General features: G+C 47.9%; 2 protein-coding genes across 2 annotated transcripts in view; one reads left to right on the forward strand and one right to left on the reverse strand.

The window, feature by feature from the left end:
- The window catches only part of LOC114806406 (xanthine dehydrogenase/oxidase-like), a 112,861-nt gene that overhangs the window by 69,109 nt on the left and 20,886 nt on the right, over positions 1-22,866 (forward strand). Inside the window, 2 exon segments of the mRNA XM_039910150.1 lie at positions 11,350-11,364; positions 22,316-22,357. Coding sequence (XP_039766084.1) covers positions 11,350-11,364; positions 22,316-22,357 — 57 coding nt within the window.
- Positions 5,558-9,232, reverse strand: LOC100681368 (xanthine dehydrogenase/oxidase-like). Its single transcript, XM_029049800.2, has 2 exons — positions 9,134-9,232; positions 5,558-5,914 (listed from the first exon to the last, which is right to left on the reverse strand). The coding sequence occupies exons 1-2, from the start codon at positions 9,186-9,188 to the stop codon at positions 5,655-5,657; spliced, it is 315 nt and encodes a 104-aa protein (XP_028905633.1). The 5' UTR covers positions 9,189-9,232; the 3' UTR covers positions 5,558-5,654.

The following is a 22,866-nucleotide window of genomic DNA, read 5'->3' on the forward strand; positions in this document are numbered from 1 at the left end:
TCTTTCTGGCCAGTCTGGTGTCTGCACAGTGAGGAGATTGCAGTGGAAATGTCCAGTGCTGGGGCAGAGAGGAGGAAGAGTAGGTTCACCCTGAACCTAGTGTGATGTTCTCAGGCTTAGGGCTAACCATAGGGCTCTGGAGGGTTCTGGGGCTGTTTTTGAGCTTGGTTCAAGTTGCAAGACTCCTGTTCTCATTTGCTGGATGAGGGTTGTACTATTAGCCAGACTTCTGTGTCTTTGCTTCCTTCTAGACAGGAAGCTCTTTTTGGGTAGGGAACAGGTCTACCAACTTTATTGTACTGTACTCTCCCAAGTAAGTATCATGCCACACTTTGCTGTGCTGCACCATACTGTGCCGTGCTGTACCACACTGTGTCGAGCCGTGCCGCGACGAGCTGTACTGTGCTGAGCCAAGCCGAGCCGAGCTGAGCCGTGCCGTGCCGAGCCTTGCCGAGCCGTGCCCACCTGCAGCACCGCTCCGCCGCCGGCCTGACCCCGAGCCTACGCGATCCTAAAGTGGACGGATGGACACAGTCATCGCTGCCACGTCGACTCGAGACCTCCGCTTCCTTGGAGTCGCGCTATCAGTCCTCGATGACCTGCCCGCAGGCTTATTTATGGTCAGCTCTGCAACCCTGACCTCTGCACCCCCAAGGACTCTGACACTAAGGATCTCCACCCCCTGCCCCCAAAGACCCCCAGCCACCAGCTCCCATTGTGCTCCCCTGCTCGGGCCTGGGGATACTGTGCTCCCTTGCTCGGGCCTGGGGACATTGTGCTCCCCTGCTCAGGCCTGGGGACATTGTGCTTCCCTGCTCGGTCATGGGGACATTGTGCTCCCCAACCACCCTCCCCCAACTCTGCCCAGAAGCGGCCACCCCCTCTTCCCCTGTGAGGTGATTGATCTCCCCTGCCCCGGGCAATGATGTCCTTGCTCTTACTGTGTTACCTTACCTTAGCCACCACCTACGCCCGCAACCCACCCCGGACATCTTCAGGGATCCCGCCGCCTCAGAGACGTTTGGACATGAGCCCCGGGACTCTCCTTGCCGCTAGCCTTTTGACTTTGATTTTGATCAGATCGACCCTTAGTCAAGTCAAAACCCGACCCTGGTCAACACCTGCCTATTAATAATACTTCATTGTATCATGTTACTATATTACCACTTTAGCAAGTTATGGTTAATTGTTGTCAGTGCTGCCACCTACCGCTCTGGCCTCACCATGTCCTTCCACCCCCCCCTTCCTCCCATCTGCCCCTCCCAATCCTTTCCTTACCCTTACCCTCTCCCACCCAGCTCTTTCCCGCTCTCTCCTCTGCCTCCTCCCCGCCTCCCGTCCCCCGTCCTAGAACTCCACTTTACCAGCGACACCCCACTTCCATTTCCCACACGCCCCTTCCCACCTAACCCCCTCCTCCCTCCCTCCCCCCTTCCCTCTTCCCCACCCACGCCCCATCTCAGTCCTCCTGTCCCACTGCCATCCCTCCTCCCCGTCTCCCCATCCAGCGCCCCGCCACCTCGTTCCCATCCAAACCCTCCCCTCCCCCAGCTCCCCCCCCCCGCCCTCCCCGCACCCACAGCTACTTTCAAGTGTGGCCTCTGGAATCCCCACTCCATTACACATAAACTACCCTTCATCCTTGACCTTTTCCATTCCTGCTCTTTCCTCCTCCTTGCCCTTACGGAGACCTGGCTCACTCCTGCACACACGGTCTCCGCCGCTGCTCTCTCCAGCAGAGGCCTCTCCTTCTCCCAATCCCTCAGACTCACCGGAAAGGAAGGAGGCGTCGGCTTCCTTCTCTCACCCCGATGCCGCTTCCGCACTATCCCTCCTCCCCCTTCCCTCTCCTTCCCCTCCTTCGAAGCCCATTGCATTCGCCTCTACCACCCCCTCCAGATACTTGTAGCCGTCATTTACCGCCCTCCCGGTCCCACCACCGACTTCTTCAACCACTTTGACCCCTTTCTCCCCTCCCTTCTCTCCTTCTCTCTGCCCACCCTGATCCTCGGAGACTTCAACATCCACATGGATGTATGTGGTGACTCCTCTGCCGCCCGCCTGCTATCGCTCCTCGACTCAGCCGAACTCCTGCTCCACCACACCATGCCCACTCACCGACTCAGTCACACCCTCGATCTCATCATCTCCTACTGCTGCACTATCTCCTCCCTCACCAACTCTGAAATCCCTCTCTCTGACCATAACCTTCTTACCTGCCTCCTCTCTCACACTCTCTCCCCCTGCAAATCTGTACTACTCCGCCACGGAGACCTCCGCTCTCTTGATCCAATCCATCTCTCCAAAAGTATCTCTCCCCACCTTGTCCCGCTGTCCTCTCTTCCCACTCTCGATGATCAGGTCACCGCTCTCAACTCCACCCTCTCTACCCATCTCAACTCTCTCGCCCCCTTTCCCTCCGCCGCTCTCACTCCACTAACCCACAACCCTGGGTCACTGCCTCTGTCCCCCTCCTATGCTCGAGCTGCTGAGCGCTGCTGGTGAAGGTCCAAGCACCAAGCCAACCTTATCCACTGAACTTTATCCTTTCCTGCCTTAAATCTGCCTTCTCCTCCGCCAGGCAAAACTTCTTTTCTTCCCTCATCGACACCCATGCCCGTCACCCCCGCCAATTGTTCCGGACCTTTAATTCTCTCCTCAGGCTCTCTGTTCCTCCCCCTCCCCCATCCCTCACCCTCAACGATCTGGACACCTACTTCATCATGAAAATTAACACAATCATGTCTGAGCTCCCCAAAGTCACTCCTCCCCCTTCTGCCTTCCCCCCACAATTCCAACCCTCTCCCCTATTTTCCCATCTTTCCCTGCAGTATCCTCAGAGATTTCCTCCCTCCTCGCAAGTGCCACCCCCTCTACCTGTGCCTCGGACCCCATTCCCGCCTACCTTATAAAAAACATCACCCCTTCCCTCCTCCCCTCCATAACTTCTATTTTTAACCACTCACTCTCCAATGGCTTCTTCCCCTCTTCCTTCAAACATGCCCATGTCTCCCCCATCCTAAAAAAGCCCTCTCTCGACCCCACTTCCCCTTCCAGTTATCACCCTATATCCCTACTCCCATATCCCTACTCCCCTTCCTTTCCAAGCTCCTAGAACGAGTCATCTACACTCGCTGCCTAGAATTCCTTAACTTCCATTCTCTCCTGGACCCCCTCTAATCTGGCTTCCATCCCCTCCACTCAAAGGTCCCAGCCATGCTGTTTCAAAGGTCCCAGCCATGACCTCCTTCTTGCCAAATCCAATGGCTCCTACTGTATCCTAATCCTCCTTGACCTCTCAGCTGCCTTTGACACTGTTGACCATCCCCTTCTACTCCATACCTTATCTCACCTTGGCTTCACAGACTCCGTCCTCTCCCGGTTCTCCTCTTGTCTCTCTGGCCATTCATTCTCGGTCTCCTTCGCAGGCTCCTCCTCCTCCTCCCATCGTCTAACTGTTGGGATTCCTCAAGGGTCGGTCCTTGGCCCTCTTCTGTTCTCCATCTACACTCACTCCCTTGGTGAACTCATTCGCTCTCACGGCTTCGACTATCATCTCTATGCAGATGACACACAGATCTACATCTCTGCCCCGTCCTCTCCCCCTCCCTTCAGGCTCGTATCTCCTCCTGCCTCCAGGACGTCTCTACCTGGATATCTGCCCGCCACCTGAAACTCAACATGACCAAAACTGAGCTTCTCATCTTCCCTCCCAAGCCCTGTCGTCTTCTGGCTTCCCTATCACTGTGGACAGTACAACCATCCTTCCCGTCCCTCAAGCCCGCAACCTCGGTGTCATCTTTGACTCGGCTCTCTCGTTCACCCCACACATCCGATCCGTCAGTGAGACCTGCTGGTCTCACCTTTATATCACCAAGATTCGCCCTTTCCTTTCCACCCCAATGGCTATTTTACCAGTACAGGCTCTCATAATATCCTGGCTGGATTATTGTGTCAGCCTTCTCTCTGATCTCTCTTCCTCCTGTCTCTCCCCACTCCAGTCTATTCTTCATTGTGCTGCCCGACTCATCTTCCTGCAGAAACGCTCTGGGCATGTCACTCCACTTCTTAAAAACCTCAAGTGGTTGCCTATCAACCTCTGCACAAAACAAAAACTCACTCTAGGCTTCGAGGCTCTCCATCACTTTGCCCCCCCACCTCTCTACTCCCCACCCCGCATGCTCCGCTCCTCTGCCGCCCACCTCCTCACCGTCCCCCATTCTCACCTATCCCGCTGTCAACCCCCGGGCCACGTCCTCCCGCTGTCTTGGAATGCCCTCCCTCCTCACTTCCGCCAAACAAATTCTCTTCCCCTCTTCAAAGCCCTACTGAGAGCTCACCTCCTCCAAGAGGCCTTCCCAGTCTGAGCATCCCCTTTCCCCTCTGCTCCCTCTGCTGCCCCTCTACCCGCCCCTTCACCTTCCCTCAGCTAAGCCCCCTATTCCCCCCACTTTCCCTCTGCTCCTCCCCCTCTCCCTTCCCCACCCTTTAGCACTGTGCTCATCCACTCAATTGTATATTTTTTATTACTCTATTTATTTTGTTAATGAGATGTACATCACCTTGATTCTATTTATTGCTATTGTTTTAATGAGATGTACTTCCCCTTAATTCTATTTATTGCTATTGTTTTTGTCTGTCTGTCTCCCCCGATTAGACTGTAAGCCCGTCAATGGACAGGGACTGTCTCTATCTGTTGCCGATTTGTACATTCCAAGCATTTAGTACAGTTCTCTGTACATAGTAAGCGCTCAATAAATACTATTGAATGAATGAGTTAATGAGGAATAACAGGAGGGCTTCATTTGGCTGGGTGCCACTCAAAATGAACCTTGCCCGCTCCCATGGGGCAGCTACACTACCAAAAGAGAGGCAGTTGCAGGATAGACCACCCTGCCCAAGCCATTAGACTGGAACTGAGAGCTTTCTGGGAGGCTGAGCAATACCCTGGAAAGTAGCATTGCAGGATGTTCCAGGACAGATTGGTGCTCTTTCTACTATGATTTATTAATCAGGCAAAATCCTTCAAGATGATGCGATAAATGAGCCGTTTATATTGGCTCCTGATAGAATGGCTTCATAGTTTAAATTGCCAGTCACCCGATATTGCAACCAGGGGAGCAGCACTGGGGGAGAGGGAGGTGGGACTTGTCCTGGAGCAGAATCTCTCTGCAGGGGATGGAGAACAGAGTCAGTTCAAGGACACGAGTGGAATGTGAGGGCAGGGAGTGGACCGGAGGGGTTTTGCAAATTGAAGCGGTTCTCACCAGCTCCTTGAAAGAGATTGTGCCCATCTGGGGCACTTCCTTCCAAACACCCCAACCCTGGGGGCTGCCACCCTTCCAGGGGACAGAGAGGCTGCTGATAGAGAGGCTGCTCTGGCAGGGCCAGCAGGGCAGAATCTCTGATACGACTGAGCAGACTATCCACTGGGGACCCACATGGGGAGCAATCAATCAGTGGGATTTATTGAGTGCTTATTGTGTGCAGAGCATTGTTCTAAGTGCTTGGGATAGTGCAATACAGGAGAATTAGCAGACATGTTCCCTGCCCATAATGAGCTTGCAGTCTAGAGGAACAAGTGCCAGGCGGGTGGCAGAATGCATCATATGGCTGAAGGAGACCAATCATAGGGGACGCGGCACCATGTTGGGTCATAGTTCAACCCTTTTTACCAGAAACTGGTAGATTTCATAAGACACCCCATAATCAAACCAAACACCTCTGATGCAAGTCCATTGAGGCCCCCTGCTGGATTCGACCTTAAGTGGATTGTGATCAGGCATCACCTGAAGTATCATTGGGCACAGCGTGGCTACAAAAATCTCCATCTCTCCTTCTTCACCTTTCGGGATGGCAATGCAGCTGTGAGTCTCCAGGTAGAAGTGCTCCTGCCCCACAACGTGCACCTCTCCTAGAGAAACCAATGGAAACGGTTGATGGGTCAGTGTCCTACACTATGACCTTGCATTAATTTCAGCCTCCTCACTGGTCTCCTGATTCCAGGCTCTCTGCTCTCTAGTCCATTCTTCACTCTGTGCCCAGGTCATTTTTCAAAAGCGTTGCTCTACACGCATTTCTTCAATCCTCCAAAAGCCTCAAAAGACCAACCAAGTACTTGCTGAATAAGCAGAAACTCTTGACCACTGACTTTTTTTGAGGTATTTGTAAAGCATTTACCATGTGCCAGGCACTGTTCTACCTGTTAGGGTAGATATGAGATAACCAGGGTGGACATAGTCCTGGCCCACACAGTGCTCACAGTCTTAAGAAGCAGCGTGGCTCAGTGGAAAGAGCATGGGCTTGGGAGTCAGAGGTCACAGGTTCGAATCCCACCTCTGACACTAGTCAGCTGTGTGACTGTGGGCAACTCACTTCACTTCTCTGTACCTCAGTTACCTCATCTGTAAAATGGGGATGAAGACTGTGAGCTTCATGTGGGACAACCTGATTACCCTGTATCTACTCCAGGGCTTAGAACAGTGCTCAGCACATAGTAAGCACTTAATAAATACCAACATTACTATTATTATTATTATTTATAGATGTTGTGACTGAGGCACAGAGAGGTTAAGTGACTTCCCCAAGGTCACACAGCAGACAGATGGCAAAAGAGATAAGTGAGAAACAGTATGGCTAGTGGATACAACATGGTCCTGGGAGTTAAAAAGACCTAGGTTTTAAACCCAGCTCTGCCACTTATCTACTCTAAGACCTACTCTAAGAGAAGCAGCGTGGCTCAGTGGAAAGAGCGCAGGCTTGGAAGTCAGAGGTCATGGGTTCGAATCCCAACTCTGCCGCTTGTCAGCTGTGTGACTTTGGGCAAGTCACTTAACTTCTCTGTGCTCCAGTTACCTCATCTGTAAAATGGGGATGAAAACTGTGAGCCCCATGTGGGACAACCTGATCACCTTGTATCCCCCCAGCGCTTAGAACAGTGCTTTGCACATAGTAAGCGCTTAACAAATACCACCATTAAGACCTTAGGCAAGTCACTTAACTTCTCTGTGCCTCAGTGCCCTCATTTGTAAAATGGAAATTAAGACTATGAACCCCATGTGGATCATGGACTGTAACCAACCTGTGTACCTTGTACTTACCCCAGCCCTTAGTATAGTGCCTGGCACATAGTAGGTGCTTAACTAATACCATAAATAAAAGGCAGAGTTGGAATTTAAACCCAGTTAGACTACCAGGTTAATGCTCTTTCTACTAGGCCACACTGCTTCACTATTCAAACTTCAAAATATTCAGTCAGTTCTCCCATTCCTAATCAACTCATCAATCATCAATCAATCAATGCTATTTACCCAAACACAAACTTAATACTAAGTATTAGGAAAAGTACAGTACCACAGAGTTGCTGGGTACAATCAGTCATAGCTATTCAGTTAAATTCAATTGTTTTTATTGAGTGCTTACTGTGTGCACAGTACTTTACTAACTTTACTAACTGCTTGTGAGAGTACAATATAACAGAGTTGGTAGACATATTCCCCTGTCCACAGTGAGCTTGCACTCTAGAAGGGGAAACAGTAAAAATAAATAAATTTATAATAATGTAACCATGTAATAGGTACATAGATGCCATGGGGCTTGGGGGGGGAATAAAGGGTTGCCAATCCAAATGTAAGTGTGACACACAAGGGAGTGAGATACAGGGAAATGTGGGCTTAGTTGGAGAAGGCCTCCGGAGGAGGTGTGCTTTTACTAAGGCTTCAAAAGTGGAGAAAATGATCACATATCAGACACGAAGAGAGGGTATTCCTGGCCAGAGTCAGGACATGGGCGAAAGGTCAGTGGTGAGCTAGACAAGGTAGAGATGCAAAGAGTAGGTTGGCATTTAGAGGAGAGAAGTGTGTGGGCTGGGTTGTAGTAGGAATACCAGGAGATAAGGAAGAAGGGGCAAGTTGATTGAGTACTTTAAAGTCTATGGTAAGGAATTTTGTTTTGATGTGTAAGTGGATGGGCGACCACTGGAGGTTCTTAAAGAGTGGGGAAATCTTATCTGAAGGGTTTTGCAAAAAAATGATCGAGGCAGCAGAGTGAAGTATGGACTGGAGAGGGGAAGAGACAGGAGGGAGGCTGATGCAGTAATCAAGGCAGGATAGGGGAAGTGCTTGGATTAACATGGTAGCAGTTTGGATGGAGAGGGAAGGGCTGATTTTAGCAATGTTGTGAAGGTTGAAGTGTTAGGATTTGGTAGCAGATTGAATATGTGGGTTGAATGAGAGAGATGAGTGGACAATAACGAACGCTAAGGTTATGGGCATGTGAGACAGGGAGGATGGTGGTGCTGTCTACAGGGATGGGAAAGCCAGGGAGAGGAGAGGGTTTGGGAGGGAATATGAGGAGTTGTGTTTTGGAAATGTTAAGTCGGGGATGTCGGCAAGAGGGCCACTAAGAAAAGGCCTGAAACCAGGAGGAAATGGGAGAATGCAGAGGAGAGAGATCAGGACTGGAGATGTAGATCCAGCAACTTACAACCTCATTTGGGAGATGTACAGTGAAATTAATTACAGCTATAGGAAGCAGTGGGAATATAAGACTAGGTACATAGTGCCGTGGGGATGGGGTGAGTATGAGTATTAAGGGGTACAGACCCAAATGTAGACAAAGCACTAAACGGAGTAGGGAAATGAGAGGTGAGTCAAGCAACTTACCCATGCTCACTTCCCACTATACCTTGGTTTACACTCATTTTTCTTTTCAAACTTTTCACTGTGCCTTGTCTCTTCTGCCTCCAACCTCATGCCCCTCTGTCATTTGAAATCTGATAGGCCACAGAACTCCCTATCTTCCAAGCTCCTCTGACATATCATAATCCCTCCAGGAAGCCTTAATTTTGAATCCCCTCTGTTTATATCCCCCACACTGCCATTTCTGTGCCACCTAAGCACTTTTCTAGTCCCATCCTTCCATAGCACATTTGTGCAGGTATTGCATACTCTATTACTTAAGCACTAACAAATTATTTTTCTTCCTCCTCTGATTGATTGATTGATTGCTTGATTGATGAATTGATTGAACCCTCCCTGGGCCCAACCATTAGTCATTTGGCTTCTGTTCAGACTAGGCTCAGCCTCCATCGCCACGCTCAGGGCCGGGCAAGGGAAGACAAATTCCCGGTTACCTTCAAAGATGTGATTGGCTTCAGCAAAACCCTTCTGGAGGTCCCCTTTCTCCATTGTCGACAGAAAGGAAGTCTTATGAAAGGATTTATTCTTTATGGCATCCTAAGAAAAGAGTAACACATTCAGATTTCCATACCAGTTAGTAATAATCATTGTGGTATTTGTTAAGTGCTTACTATCTACCAAACACTTGTACTAAGCACGGGGGTAGATACAAGACAATCAGTTTGGATACAGCCCCTGTCCCAAAGGGGTTAACAGTCTAAGTGGGAGGGTGAGTGGGTACTGAATTTTCATTTTAAGGTGAGGAAACTGAGGCCAAGTGAATTGCTCAAGGTCACACAGCAGGCAAAATATGGGTCCAGGATTAAAACCCAGGGTCTTTCCACTAGGCTATACTGCTTCCCGGCTGGAAAAGCAAGAAAATACGTAGGAAATAAGTAGGTTTCAGAGCTTCAGCCCCCTGCTCCTCCCACTCATCACAGTCACTGGGGTAAAGGGACGGAGGTGACTGGAAGAGTCAGGTTCAACCGGCTAGGTGCCGCCTCTTTCTTCCAGAGGAAACTTCACAGCCACACAGACGGGTCGAGCCCTGCAACAAGCAATGACTGAGCAGGAAAGCAGTTTGGGGAGGATCGGGAGAGGAAGCGGCAAGGGGCTGGGAAGGCAGGGCCAGGGCTAGCCCACCTCAATGGAGATGATTGCCGGGAGCTCCTCGTAGGCAATCTTCACGGCTTGAGCAGCTCTCTAGGCATGCTCAGAGGTGTCGGCCAACACGGCTCCGATGATGTGCCCAACGCAAATGACCTATGGGAGACATGTAAACTCCTTTGCCTATCTCTCGGCAGAAAACCCAGAGAGGCCAAGCTCCCTTTTCCATTTGCCCCTTTCTCTTCCTTCTGACTTGCAAAAACTCATCCCCAAACCTCTCTTTCCTGTCTCCAAGCCTTTTCTCCATTTGTTCCTATTCTGCCTCTCATCTATCCTCAAGGCCACTCCCCAACCCCACTTCCTCCAACTCTCAGCTGCAGCTGTGCCCTATGGAACCCATCCCTGCTGCTTGCTCTCTCTCCCTTTTCACCACAGCTGGAGTTTCACTTCCTCCAGGCAGCTTTCCCCAATTAACCCCTGCAGTTGCCCCAAACTCCAGCAGGGTGGATCCTGGAACCTTTCATCACCCATTCTTGAGCTTGAAGATGTTTATTTTGATTAAGAGCTTGACCGTCTTGTCTTCCCTATTAGAATGTGAGTTCCTTGAGGGAAAGGGCTCTAACATTGTCATCATCATCTTCATCTTCATCTCCAGTATTATGCACCTAAACTGTACAAAGCATTATACTGAAAGCTTAAGGGAATTATGGAAGGAGGAGCCTACTTACTAAAGGGGGAATCAAGTAAATCAATCAATCATATTCATTAAGCACTTACCGGGTTCAGAGCACTGTACTAACTGCTGGGAAAGTACAGTATAGCAAAAAAAACAATAATAATAATAATAATAGTGGCATTCATTAAGCACTTACTATGTGCCAGGTACCGTACTAAGCTCTGAGGTAGATACAAGCTACGCGGGTTTGACACGGCCCCTGTCCCATGTGGGGCTCACAGTCTCAATCCCCATTTTACAGATGAGGAAACTGAGGCTCAGAGAAGTGAAGTGACTTGCCCAAGGTCACACAGCAGACAAGTGGCAGAGCAGGATTAGAACCCATGATCTTCTGATTCCCAGGCCTTGCTCTATCCACTACACCATGCTGCAGAGTTGGTATACACATATCCCTTGCATAAAAGTAAAAAGATGATCATTCCTTTAGTTATGAGAGAAAAATATGTCCACTGGGTTCTTTGATTATTGAGGAACTTCTAGGAGTGTTTGACTAAAAATTGTGAGTTTTTAGAAAAGGGCTTCCTGGAGCAAGTGATTTTTTCCAAAAGTAGAGACTGTATTTGATCATTTACTCAATAGTATTTTTTGAGCACTTACTATGTGCAGAGCACTGTACTAATGCTCGTCTAGTGATCATCTAGTACTTACTCCAGCGCTTAGCAAAATGTGAGAAACATAGTAATTGCTTAATAAATATCATTAGTGATTAATTAATAGAGAGAGAATCTGGGTTCATTGAGGAGATACAGATGGGATGTTTCCCAAATCTACATCTCCAGTCCTGATCTCTCTCCCTCTCTGCAGTCTCACATTTCCTCCTGTCTTCAGGACACATCTACTTGGGTGTCCTGCTGATGCTTCAAACTTGGCATTTTGAAAACAGAACTCCGCATCTTCCCACCCAAAACCCTGTCCTCCGAATAATTTTCCCATCACCGTAAACAGCACCACCATCCTTCCTGTTTTAACCTTTGATCTTTAAATATCCTCGACTCATCTCTCTCATTCAACTCACACATTCAATGTCACCAACTCCTGTCAGTTCAACCTTCACAACTTCACTAAAATCTGCCCTTTCTTCTCCATTCAAACTGCTCCCATGTTTATCCAAGCACATTCCGGCCCCACTTTGATTTTCATATCAGCCTCCCTGCTGACCTCCTTGCCTCCTGTTTCTCCTCACTTGCTGCCCGGATCATTTTCTACAAAAATGATCAGTCCATTATTCCCTTCCCATCTTCAAGAACCTCCAGGGCTGCCCAGCCACCTCTGCATTAAACAGAAACTCCTAACCATTAGTTTTAAAGCATTCATTTGTTCAGTTAATTGTATTTATTGAGCACTTACTGGCAGGACATGTACTAAGTGGTAGAAAGAGTAAAATCCAACAGTCAACAGACACATTCCCTGCCCATAACAAGCTTAAAACATTCAATCAGCTTGCCCTCTACGACCTTACCTCGCTGCTCACCTACCACAACACAGCCTACACACTTCACTCCTCTAATGCCAACTTACTCCCTGTATCTCCATCTGGGCTATCTTGCTGCCAGCCTCTTGCCCATGTCCTGCCTCTGGCCTGGAATGCCCTCCTTCTTCATATCTGACAGACAATCATTCTCCCCTACTTCAAAGCCTTATTGCAGGCACATCTCCTCTAAGTCCGCCTTCCCCGACTGAGCCCTTATTTCCTCTTCTCCCACTCCCTTCTCTGTTGCCCTTGGACTTAGATTTGCTCCCTTTAATTACCTCTTCAGCCCCACAGCACGTATGTGTACAAACATAATTGATTTATTTAAAGTAATGTCTATCTCCCCCTTGATACCAACTCTGTTATATTGTACTCTCTCAAGTGCTTAGTACAGTGCTTTGCATAGAATAAGCACTCAAAGCATATGATTGATGAGAAGGAATGGGTAAACAATGAGCTGGAAGAGAGTTGCCAGAGTTGATTAGGAGATTTACTTGGGAGGAACAGGTAGAAGATAGATATCGAGTTCCTGACATTGCACCAGGCACTTTGAGGAGGCCCAAATAATTCTTGTTGATTGACAAATAAGAAATCTGAAAATCTGACTTGAGATATTGATGTCGCCAAAGACCTCAGACCTTAGTCAACTCTTTGTACATTTTGCCCAAGGGCTGCTCCACCAGGTTTGCTCGGTTGAATCGACCTTTCCTTTCACTCCCTGGGATCACATTAGAGTAGAATGAAATGGATTTCCAGGAATGGTTTAGACCAGAGCAACCCTGCATGCATGAACAGTTTACCAGCTCAGCATCTTGGTCTGCCCTCCCTCCCTGCTGGAGCAAAGGACAGTGAAAACGTCCCCATCAGGTACCTGCTCTAAACCCCCGGCAGAAGCATTTCCTTTGCCAAGGGGACTGAGCACGTGCCTGTAGGTGAGCCCCAGGAGCAGTCAGCCCCTTCAGCCATATGCTGTGGGATGGTTGAGACTCAGGCTTGGGGACTGCAGAGATGGACTGCCCCCCTCCGGGGTCTCTGGGAGGACCACAGCTTAGGGAGGGAAAGACCCAAACTCTACCTCACCATCCGCAAAGACCGTCTCATCCTTTTCTAGTCCAGTGATGTTGCTCTCAGGAACATCAGCAACTGAGAGGAAGTGGACAAATCCTGGGACTTTCTGAGCTTCTGATGCTGGACCTGGAGGGAGGAGTCACGTGAGCAGTGAGGTAAAGAGGCTGCAGGACATCCATGCCCCACATCCCTTCTCTCAGCCTCACTGCATTATTGGGAGAATGTGAGGGGCAGACCCTATCATGTCCGCAACCCAGATTTGGAAACTGAGGCTAAGGGGCAGCTAGATATGCAAAGCCCCAATCGACTATTCAGTGGGCATGTCTGATTGACCAAGAGGCCTAATTTAGTCAATTAGCGAGAAGCAGCGTGGCTTAGTGAGAAGCTGCCTGATCTACTGAGAAACAGTGTGACCTAGTGAGAAGCAGCATGGCCTAGTGGAAAGAGCAAGGGCCTGGAAGTCAATCTGTGGATTCTAATCCTGGTCCTGCCAATTGTCTGCTGTGTGACCTCGTGCAAGTCCATTAAATTCTCTGTGCCTCAATTATCTCATTTGTCAAACGGGGAATAAGACTGTGAGCCTGAAGTGGGATAGGGATTGTGTCCGACCTGATTATCTTGTACCTCCCCCAGCATTTAATACAATGCCTGACACATAGTAACCACTTAACAAGTACCATAAATTTTTTTAAAAATGTTAGGATTTCTGACACTTGTATTCTATGAGAAGGAGCACACAGTACTCCTAGGTTTGAGGGGAGCTTTGTCCCTTGACCACAGCCCCACAGGGAAGCACCATGGTGTAGCCGGTAGAACACGGGACTGGGATTCAGACGGTAATAGGTTCTAATCCCAGCTCTACCACTTGCCTGCCTTGTGATCTCGGACAAGTTACTTCACTTCTCTGTGCCTCAGTTACCTCATCTGTCAAATGGAGATTAAGACCGTGAGCCCCATGTAGGACAGGGACTATTTCCAGCCTGATTACCTTGTATCTACCACTTAGAAGGATTCCAGAGAAGAGAAGGGAAGATGAAAACAAACTAGTGATCACAGAAGCTTCTTCCCCTAGGGAATGGATCTGTCAGAGAAAGAATCGCTTCTGGATCTGCCTCTCCCAGATCCAAAGCTACGGTAGGACTAGGGTCAAAGTCAGTTATCCAGAACAAAAGATGCCAGAGTTTGGGATTTGGAAGCCGTGGCCTCCTCTAATAACCTGGAAGAGCTGTAGTACGCTGGTGGCCGGATGCTTCTGGAAAGGGGCCACGGCGCTGAGCCAGGTGGGATCCAGGCTGCCGTACTTCTGCGGAAGACAGGGAGCAGAATGCAAAACAGGTCATGATTTGGACTCCAGCCACCTAAGGCTTCCCCATTTGCAAAAATGGTGAAAGGGTCAATCAATCAATCATATTTATTGAATGCTTACTGTGTGCAGTGCACTGTACTAAGCACTTGGGAGCGTACAATAGAAGCAGTGTGGCCTACTGGAAAGAGCACGGGACTGGGAGTCAGGGGATCTGGGTTCTAATCACAGCTCTGCCACTTGCCTGCTATGGGACCTTGGAAAAGTCACAACTTGTCTGTGCCTCAGTTTCCTCATCTGTAAAATGGGGATTAAGAATGTGAGCATTGAGGGGACAGGGACTGCATCCAACCCAATTATCTTCTATCTACCCCAGTAGGTACCTAGTAAGTGTTTTAAAAATACTGCAATTGTCACTATTATTACAATATAACAGAGTGGATAGATGTGTTCTGTCTCTCTTGGAGGAAAGAGGCTGGCGGTCTGCTTTGATCCTCCTCTGAGTACCATGGCAGAGAGACTATCTTACTCTGTAGATCAGATTTGCAACAGCAATTAGAAAGATCTTCCTTCCTTTGAATTACCAATTAACCAATCAAACAATGGTATTTATTGAACGTTTATTAGGTGCTGAGCACTGAACTAAGTGCCTGGGAGAGTACAATACAAGAGAATTAGAAGACATGTACCTGGCTTATAATGATCTTATAGTCTAGAAGGGGAGACAGATATTGATACAAAAAAGTGATCTGGATTAAATATTATAAAGAAATCTACATAAGTGTTGTGGGGTAGGGACTGGAGCAAATATCAAATGCCCAAAGTGCATACTAAGGGAGAGGATAGAGCTCAATCCAAATCCCAAATAGGTTCATCTCACAGATCCTCATATGATCTCCACGGCTCACATAAGGGAAGCAGCATGGCCTAGTGGAAAGACCACTGACAGAGGGCGGTCAAAAGACCAGGGTTCTAATCCTGGCTCTACCACTTGTCTGTTGTGTGACCTTGGTCTAATCACTTAACTTCTCTGGGCCTCAATTCCTTAATCTGCAAAATGGGGATTCAAAACCTGTTCTCCCTCATACTTAAACTGAGTCCCATGAAGAATCTGATTATCAGTACAGTATTTGACACATAGTAAGTGCTTAAAAATGCCATATTTATATTTATTTGTGTATATATATATACATTAAGCATATATATGTATATGTATATCTTTGTATACATATTTGTTCTTTGTTTATGAAGGTGAGGCTACTGATGGTAAGTACATTTCTAAACATGTGGCCAAAAAGATCAACATGTGACCGACACATAGCTTATATATGCACAGATTATAATAGCAGCCATAAACTTTCTACTCCATAATAGCAGGGTTGGCATTTCATTGGAGTGACCTGGGTTAAAGTCCCTGGGATCCAAGCTCTGGAGAGGAGATCCTGGTCTCTTCCATAGGCCCACAGTGACTGCAAGCTGACACTACTGTTTTAGACAATCAGTCAGTTAGTCAGTAGTATATCACTGAACACCAGTTGTGTGCAGAGCACTATGCTAAGCACTTCAGAGAGTATAAAAGAAGGAGAAGACATTATCCCCGTCCTTGATGAGTTTATAATCCAGTAGGAAAAACAAGGAGAAATATAGGATATTTAGAATACTGGTATTTATTAATGGCTACTCTCTACCAAAACCAATGTGCTAAGCAATTTGTGTAGACAAAAAATAATCAGATAGGACATGGTCCCCACCCTACATGGGACTCACATCTAATAAGTAATGTGAGGAGATTTTTTATCACTATTTCACAGATGAGGAAACTGAGGTCCAAGAGAGCTTAAGTGACTTGTCCAAGGTTACCCAGAAGGCCAGTGGTCAATTTGGGAGGGGTCTCCTGAAGTGTCTACTCTTTCCCCAGGCCTCAATACATAGCAAGAGGTTAGAAAAATGATAAATTAATAAAGAAATGGATAAAGAAAAGAAGCAGGTGAATGGATCTATACATAACTACTAAGACTGTGGCTGGGGTGGTGGAACTAAAGACTACATTTGTTGCTTGGTCCTAAGACACTCACTGAGGCAAAGAGACTGCACTCGCTCATGGGGGATGAGAGCAAAAGCCTTTCTGACATCTACTGACTTGGCCTATGCCACTCTGGTCTATCCGGTGAAGCCAGACGGCGGTGAGCTCCCCTCTCTCCCACCCTCGCTCGAGCCTTTGGCCACAATAACCCCGGTGAACAGACACAAGATTCAAGGGAGCCTGCTTTGGCCCCAAATGCCACTCACCCCTCTGACGCTGCATTTCTTGAGTTTCTGGAGCACCGAGATGTAGAACTTGAAGAAGAAACTGAGGGTTAGCGTGCGCCGGAACTCCACCATCCCACCCCGCGCATCGGGAGCCAAGCGGAACTCCTCCTCCAGTCCAGCACACACGTCTGCCAGCAGTGACTCATCCCAAAATCTGCCAAGAGAAAGAGGAGGGAAAGCCTGACAGAGGCCCAAGGGAGGGGCAGAAGGCAGGGGTCCCATTCACGGGCAGCCCAGGAAAGTGGGAAAATGGCAGACGGGACAGCATTGAACCCCACCAACTCGTTAACGGAAGGCTCTTTTTACCCACCCACTCCGTTACAGGACGGCCATTCTGGCTTGTCTCACCTTCCCGTCTGCTTTCTGCTGGTTTCCAGGGCCTGAAGGGTTTTATCTCCCAGTCCGCCAAAGCTCATCTCCAGCTTCTGTACCTGAGTGGTATCCTGCTTAAACTGGACCCTCATTCCACAGGTCACCTTGGCAAAATCTTCATCATGGCGGGAGATTTGCTTGAAAGCTGAGAAGTATTCATTCTAGAACAAACAAGAAACCGACTTCCAACACCAGAGGGCAGGCAGGATTCGTTGGCGAAGCAGTAAAGGTCAGGTCAGTACATCATGTGACTTTGGGCCCCTCAATTCTCCTCTCTGTTTGAGATACTGGGATAAACACTGATCTGCCCACTTCCTCCATGACAATCTGCCCAGGTTACATAATGTCATTACTTCTCAGATCTCTAAACCCTTCAAATGAAGGGGAAATGATGACGATTTCAGCAAACTGGAGATCTGACCCAGAGAACTGCTCTGCCTGATCATGACCCACAGAGGGATAATTCCTCAAAGATGGCAAGAGTTCTGGATCGAAGCCCGGTCATTAAGGCAAAGAGGAAGCAACACTTTAGCTTACTGAAAGGTCAACTAAGGCCCCAGGCTCAGGTTCAAATGCCCAGCTGGGTCATTAGCATCCTGGTCCTGTGGATTCTTGCCCTCACCTTTTGGCTGTAGGGGATCTCAATGGAGAGCAGTATCTCCTGTGGGGTGAGGATCATCTTTCTGAAGCCAGCAAAGAATGTTTGGTCCATCCGGACGGCTCTTCTCTTTCCTGGGCAGCAAGAACACATCTCAGGTGGGAGTGACAGAATCTGTCAGTTTGGCATCTAACCCCAGACCACGATTTGTGGTGTCTACGATTTGATGCCCAGGAGAATTTGAAGTAAAAGAAAATGTCCAGCCTGGCTGGGGAAGACCTCTTAGAGCAAACTAGCCATGGATCCTCAGTACAAGGATCTCAAAGCATACAATTGGGTATCCCTCTACTCCTAGATCAAGGACCGTGCCAGATCACAGCAGCTCCAAAAGAAATCTTACCTACAGCAAGAAATACCACATCCTTCCAGAAGCAAAGGGCCAACTGAGTTTGGAAGACACACACTAACACTGAAAAGTGTCCACTCGGGTCCTTTAGGCTAGTCACAGGAAGGGTTTTCATTATTTTAATTCTCATCCTCCTCCTATTTGTGGCTCTGGGCTGGGCCTGTGACCCCATTGGGGAAATCTGTCCCTGCTGACCCTCCCTTGATGGGGGCCAACAAGGCCCAGGCTGGGCCCAGAAATCTGCCACTGGCTCAGAGTGGCCATGAGTGTCTCAGCTCGCCCCAACATCAGAAGGACAGACCAGGACCCCCCTCCACTTCTGCACCCCGAGAAACAGTCAGGGCTGCAGCCCAGTGGCAAGCTGACATCACTCACCTTTGGACACCAGCGTCAGTTTGGCTCCACTCGCCATGAACACAGGGTTGAAGTCTGAATTCGGACTGGCAGCTATGATGTTCCCTCCGATGGACTAGGAATGTGGGAGTACAGTACGGAGTCAGGGCTCGTCCCTGGGGAATTGGGGTGGGAGCTGGTTGATGAGCTCAGGGCTATGGGACCAGACCACAGCCCTTCGCCTCCCAACACCTATCCTTCCCAAACTGCTTTCCCACTCAGTGGTTCCTTGTCGCGGGGCTCAATCTCTCTGCGTGACTGTGGAATTTACTTAACTTCTCTGTGCCTCAATTACCTCATCTAGAAAATGGGGATTAAGACTGTGAGTCTCAGGTAACCTGATTACCCTGTATCTACCCCAGCGTTTAGTACAGTGTTCTGCACATAGTAAGCGCTTAATGAATACCAACATAATTATTATTAATATTTTCTTACTTTTCCAACAGGGAAGCAGTATTGCCTAGTGGAAAGACCCTGGGTTTTAATCCTGGGCCCATAATTTGCCTGCTGTGTCACCTTGAGCAATTCACTTGGCCTCAGTTCCCTCACCTTAAATTGACAGTTCAGTATCTGCTCACCTTCCCACTTTTAACTGTTAGCCTCTTTGGGGACAGAGACTATGTCCAAACTGATTGTCTAGTATCTACCCCAGTGCTTAGTACAAGTGTTTGGCAGATAGTAAGCAGTTAACAAATACCACAATGATTATTACTAATGAGTGGAAATCTGAATGTGCTACTCTTTTCTTAGGATGCCATAAAGAATAAGTCCTTTTATAAGATTTCCTTTCTGTCAACGATGGAGAAAGGAGACCTCCAGAAAGGTTTTGCTGAAGCCGATCAAATCCTTGAAGGTACCGGGATTTTGTCTTACCCTTGCCCGGCCCTGAGTGTGGCAATTGAGGCTGAGTCTAGTCTGAACAGAAGCCAAATGACTGATCGTGGAGTCCAAGGAGGAATTGATTGTCCATCAATCAAGCAATCGATCAATCAATCAGAGGAGGAAGAAAAAGTATTTAAGTTGAAGAAAAATTATTTAAGTTAGTGCTTAAGTAATAGAGTATGCAAGACCTGCACAGATGTGCTATGGAAGGATGGGAATAGACAAGTGCTAAGGTGGCACAGAAGTGCAGAGATGGCATTGTGGGGGATATAAACAGAGGTCATTCATAATTAATCAGGAAAGGCTTCCTGGAGGGATTATGATATGTCAGAGGAGCTTGGAAGATAGGGAGGACTGTGGTCTATCAGATTTCAAAAGACAGAGGGGCATGAGGTTGGAGGCAGAAGAGAAAAGGCACAGTGAATAGATTAGTTTGAAAAGAGAGATGAGTGTAAACCAAGGTATAGTGGAAAGTGAGCATGGGTAAGTTGCTTGACTCCCCTCTCATTTCCCTACTCTATTTTCCCTCCCTAGTGCTTTGTCTACATTTGGGTCTGTACCTACCCCTTAAAAACTTATACTCACCCCATTCCCACGGCACTATGTACCTGGCCTTATATTGAGCTGCTTCCTATATCTGTAATTTATTTCACTGTACATCTCCTAAATGAGGTTGTGATTTGCTGGATCTACATCTTCAGTCCTGATCTCTCTCCTTCTCTGCATTCTCTCATTTCCTCCTGGTTTCAGAACATTTCTTAGTGGCTATCTTGCCAACATCCCTGATTTAACATTTCCAAAACACAACTCCTCATATTGCCTCCCAAACCGTCTCCTCTCCCTGGTTTTCCCATCCCTGTAGACAGCACCACCATCCTCCCTGTCTCATAAGCCTGTAACCTTGGCGTTGTTGTCCACTCATCTCTCTCATTCAGCCCACGTATTCCATCTGTCACCAAATATTAACATTTCAACCTTCACAACATTGCTAAAATCAGCCCTTCCCTCTCCATCCAAACTGCTACCAGGTTAATCCAAGCACTTCCCCTATCCTGCCTTGATTACTGCATCAACCTCCTTGCTGACTCCCTCCCTCCTGTCCCTTCCCCTCTCCAGTCCATACTTCACTCTGCTGCCTCAATCATTTTTCTGCAAAACCATTCAGATCGGGTTTTCCCACTCTTCAAGAACCTCCAGTAGTCGCCCATCCACCTACGCATCAAAACAAAATTCCTTACCATAGACTATGAAGTACTCAGTCAACTTGCCCCTTCCTCTTTATCTCCTGGTACTCCTATTACAACCCAGCCCATACACTTCACTCCTCTAAATGCCAATCTACTCTTTGCATCTCTACCTTGTCTAGCTCACCACCGACCTCTTGCCCATGTCCTGACTCTGGCCTGGAACACCCTCTCTTCATGTCCGATATGTGATCATTTTCTCCACTTTTGAAGCCTTAGTAAAAGCACACCTCCTCCAGAGACCTTCCCCAACTAAGCCCACATTTCCTTTTATCTCACTCCCTTCTGTGTCTCCCTTGCATTTGGATTGGCAACCCTTTATTCACCACCACCCCAGCCCCATGGCATTAGGAAGCAGCATGGCTCAGTGGAAAGAGCCCAGGCTTGGGAATGAGAGGCCATGGGTTCAAATCCCGGCTCTGCCACTTGTCAACTGTGTGACTGTGAACAACTTCTCTGTGCCTCAGTTACCTCATCTGTAAAATGGGGATGAAGACTGTGACCCTCATGTGGGATAACCTGATTACCCTGTATCTACCCCAGCGCTTAGAACAGTGCTCCGCACATAGTAAGCACTTAACAAATACCAACATTATCATTATTATCTATGTACCTATTACATAGGGACATTATTATAAATTTATTTATACTGTTTCCCCTTCTAGAGTGCAAGCTAAATGTGGGAAGGGGAATGTGTCTACCAACTCTGTTATACTGTACTCTCAGAAGCAGTTAGTAAGTACTGTGCACACAGTAAGCACTCAATAAAAACAGTTGAATTGAATTGAATAAATACGACTGATTGTGCCCAACAACTCTGTAGTACTGTACTTTTCCAAATACTTAATATTAAGTTTGTGGCATGGGTAAATAGCATTGATTGATTGATGAGTTGATTAGTAGGAATGGGAGAGCTGAATGAATAAGTTGAAGTTTGAATACTGAGCAGTGTGGTCTAGTAGAAAGAGCATGAGCCTGAGAGTCTGAGTAGCTGGGTTCTAATTCCAATTCTGCTTTTTTTTTATGGTATTAGTTAAGTACCTAGTATGTGTCAGGCATTATACTAAGGGCTGGGGTAAGTACCAGCTAATCAGGTTGGATAGAGTCCATGACCCATGTGGGGTTTATAGTCTTAATCTCCATTTTACAAATGAGGTCACTGAGGCACAGAGAAGTTAAGTGACTTGCCCAAGGTCTTAGAATAGACAGGTGGCAGAGCTGGGATTAGAACCTAGGTCCTTTTAACTCCCAGGACCATGCTGTATCCACTAGACAACACTGTTTCTCACTTATCCCTTTTGACACGTCTGCTGTGTGACCTTGGGGAAGTCACTTAACTTCTCTGTACCTCAGTCACAACATCGATAAATGGAGATTAAGACTGTGAGCTCTGTGTGGGACAGGACTATGTCCACCTTGGTTATCTCATATCTACCCCAGCACTTAGAACAGTGCCTGGCACATAGTAAGTGCTTCACAAATACCGTTAAAAAAAAGTCCGTGGTCAAGAGTTTCTGCTTATTCAGCAAGTACTTGGGTGGCCATTCAAGGTTTTTGGAGGAGTGAAGAAATGCGTGTAGAGCAACGTTTTTGAAAAATGACCTGGGCACAGAGTGAAGAATGGACTAGAGAGCAGAGAGCCTGGAGTCAGGGAGACCAGTGAGGAGGCTGAAATTCTGAAATTAATGCAAGGTCAGAGTGTAGGGCACTGACCCATCAACCGTTTGCATTGGTTTCTCTAGGAGAGGTGCACGTTGGGGGCAGGAGCATTTCTACCTGGAGACTCATTCATTCATTCATTCATTCATTCAATAGTATTTATTGAGCGCTTACTATGTGCAGAGCACTGTACTAAGCGCTTGGGATGAACAAGTCGGCAACAGATAGAGACAGTCCCGGCCGTTTGACGGGCTTACAGTCTAATCGGGGGAGACGGACAGACAAGAACAATGGCACTAAACAGCGTCAAGGGGAAGAACATCTCGTAAAAACAATGGCAACTAAATAGAATCAAGGCGATGTACAATTCATTAACAAAATAAATAGGGTAACGAAAATATATACAGTTGAGCGGACGGGTACAGTGCTGTGGGGATGGGAAGGGAGAGGTGGAGGAGCAGAGGGAAAAGGGGAAAATGAGGCTTTAGCTGCGGAGAGGTAAAGGGGGAATGGCAGAGGGAGTAGAGGGGGAAGAGGAGCTCAGTCTGGGAAGGCCTCTTGGAGGAGGTGATTTTTAAGTAAGGTTTTGAAGAGGGAAAGAGAATCAGTTTGGCGGAGGTGAGGAGGGAGGGCGTTCCA

Source organism: Ornithorhynchus anatinus, chromosome X1 (genome assembly GCF_004115215.2).
Source record: "Ornithorhynchus anatinus isolate Pmale09 chromosome X1, mOrnAna1.pri.v4, whole genome shotgun sequence".
Lineage (NCBI taxonomy): Eukaryota > Metazoa > Chordata > Mammalia > Monotremata > Ornithorhynchidae > Ornithorhynchus > Ornithorhynchus anatinus.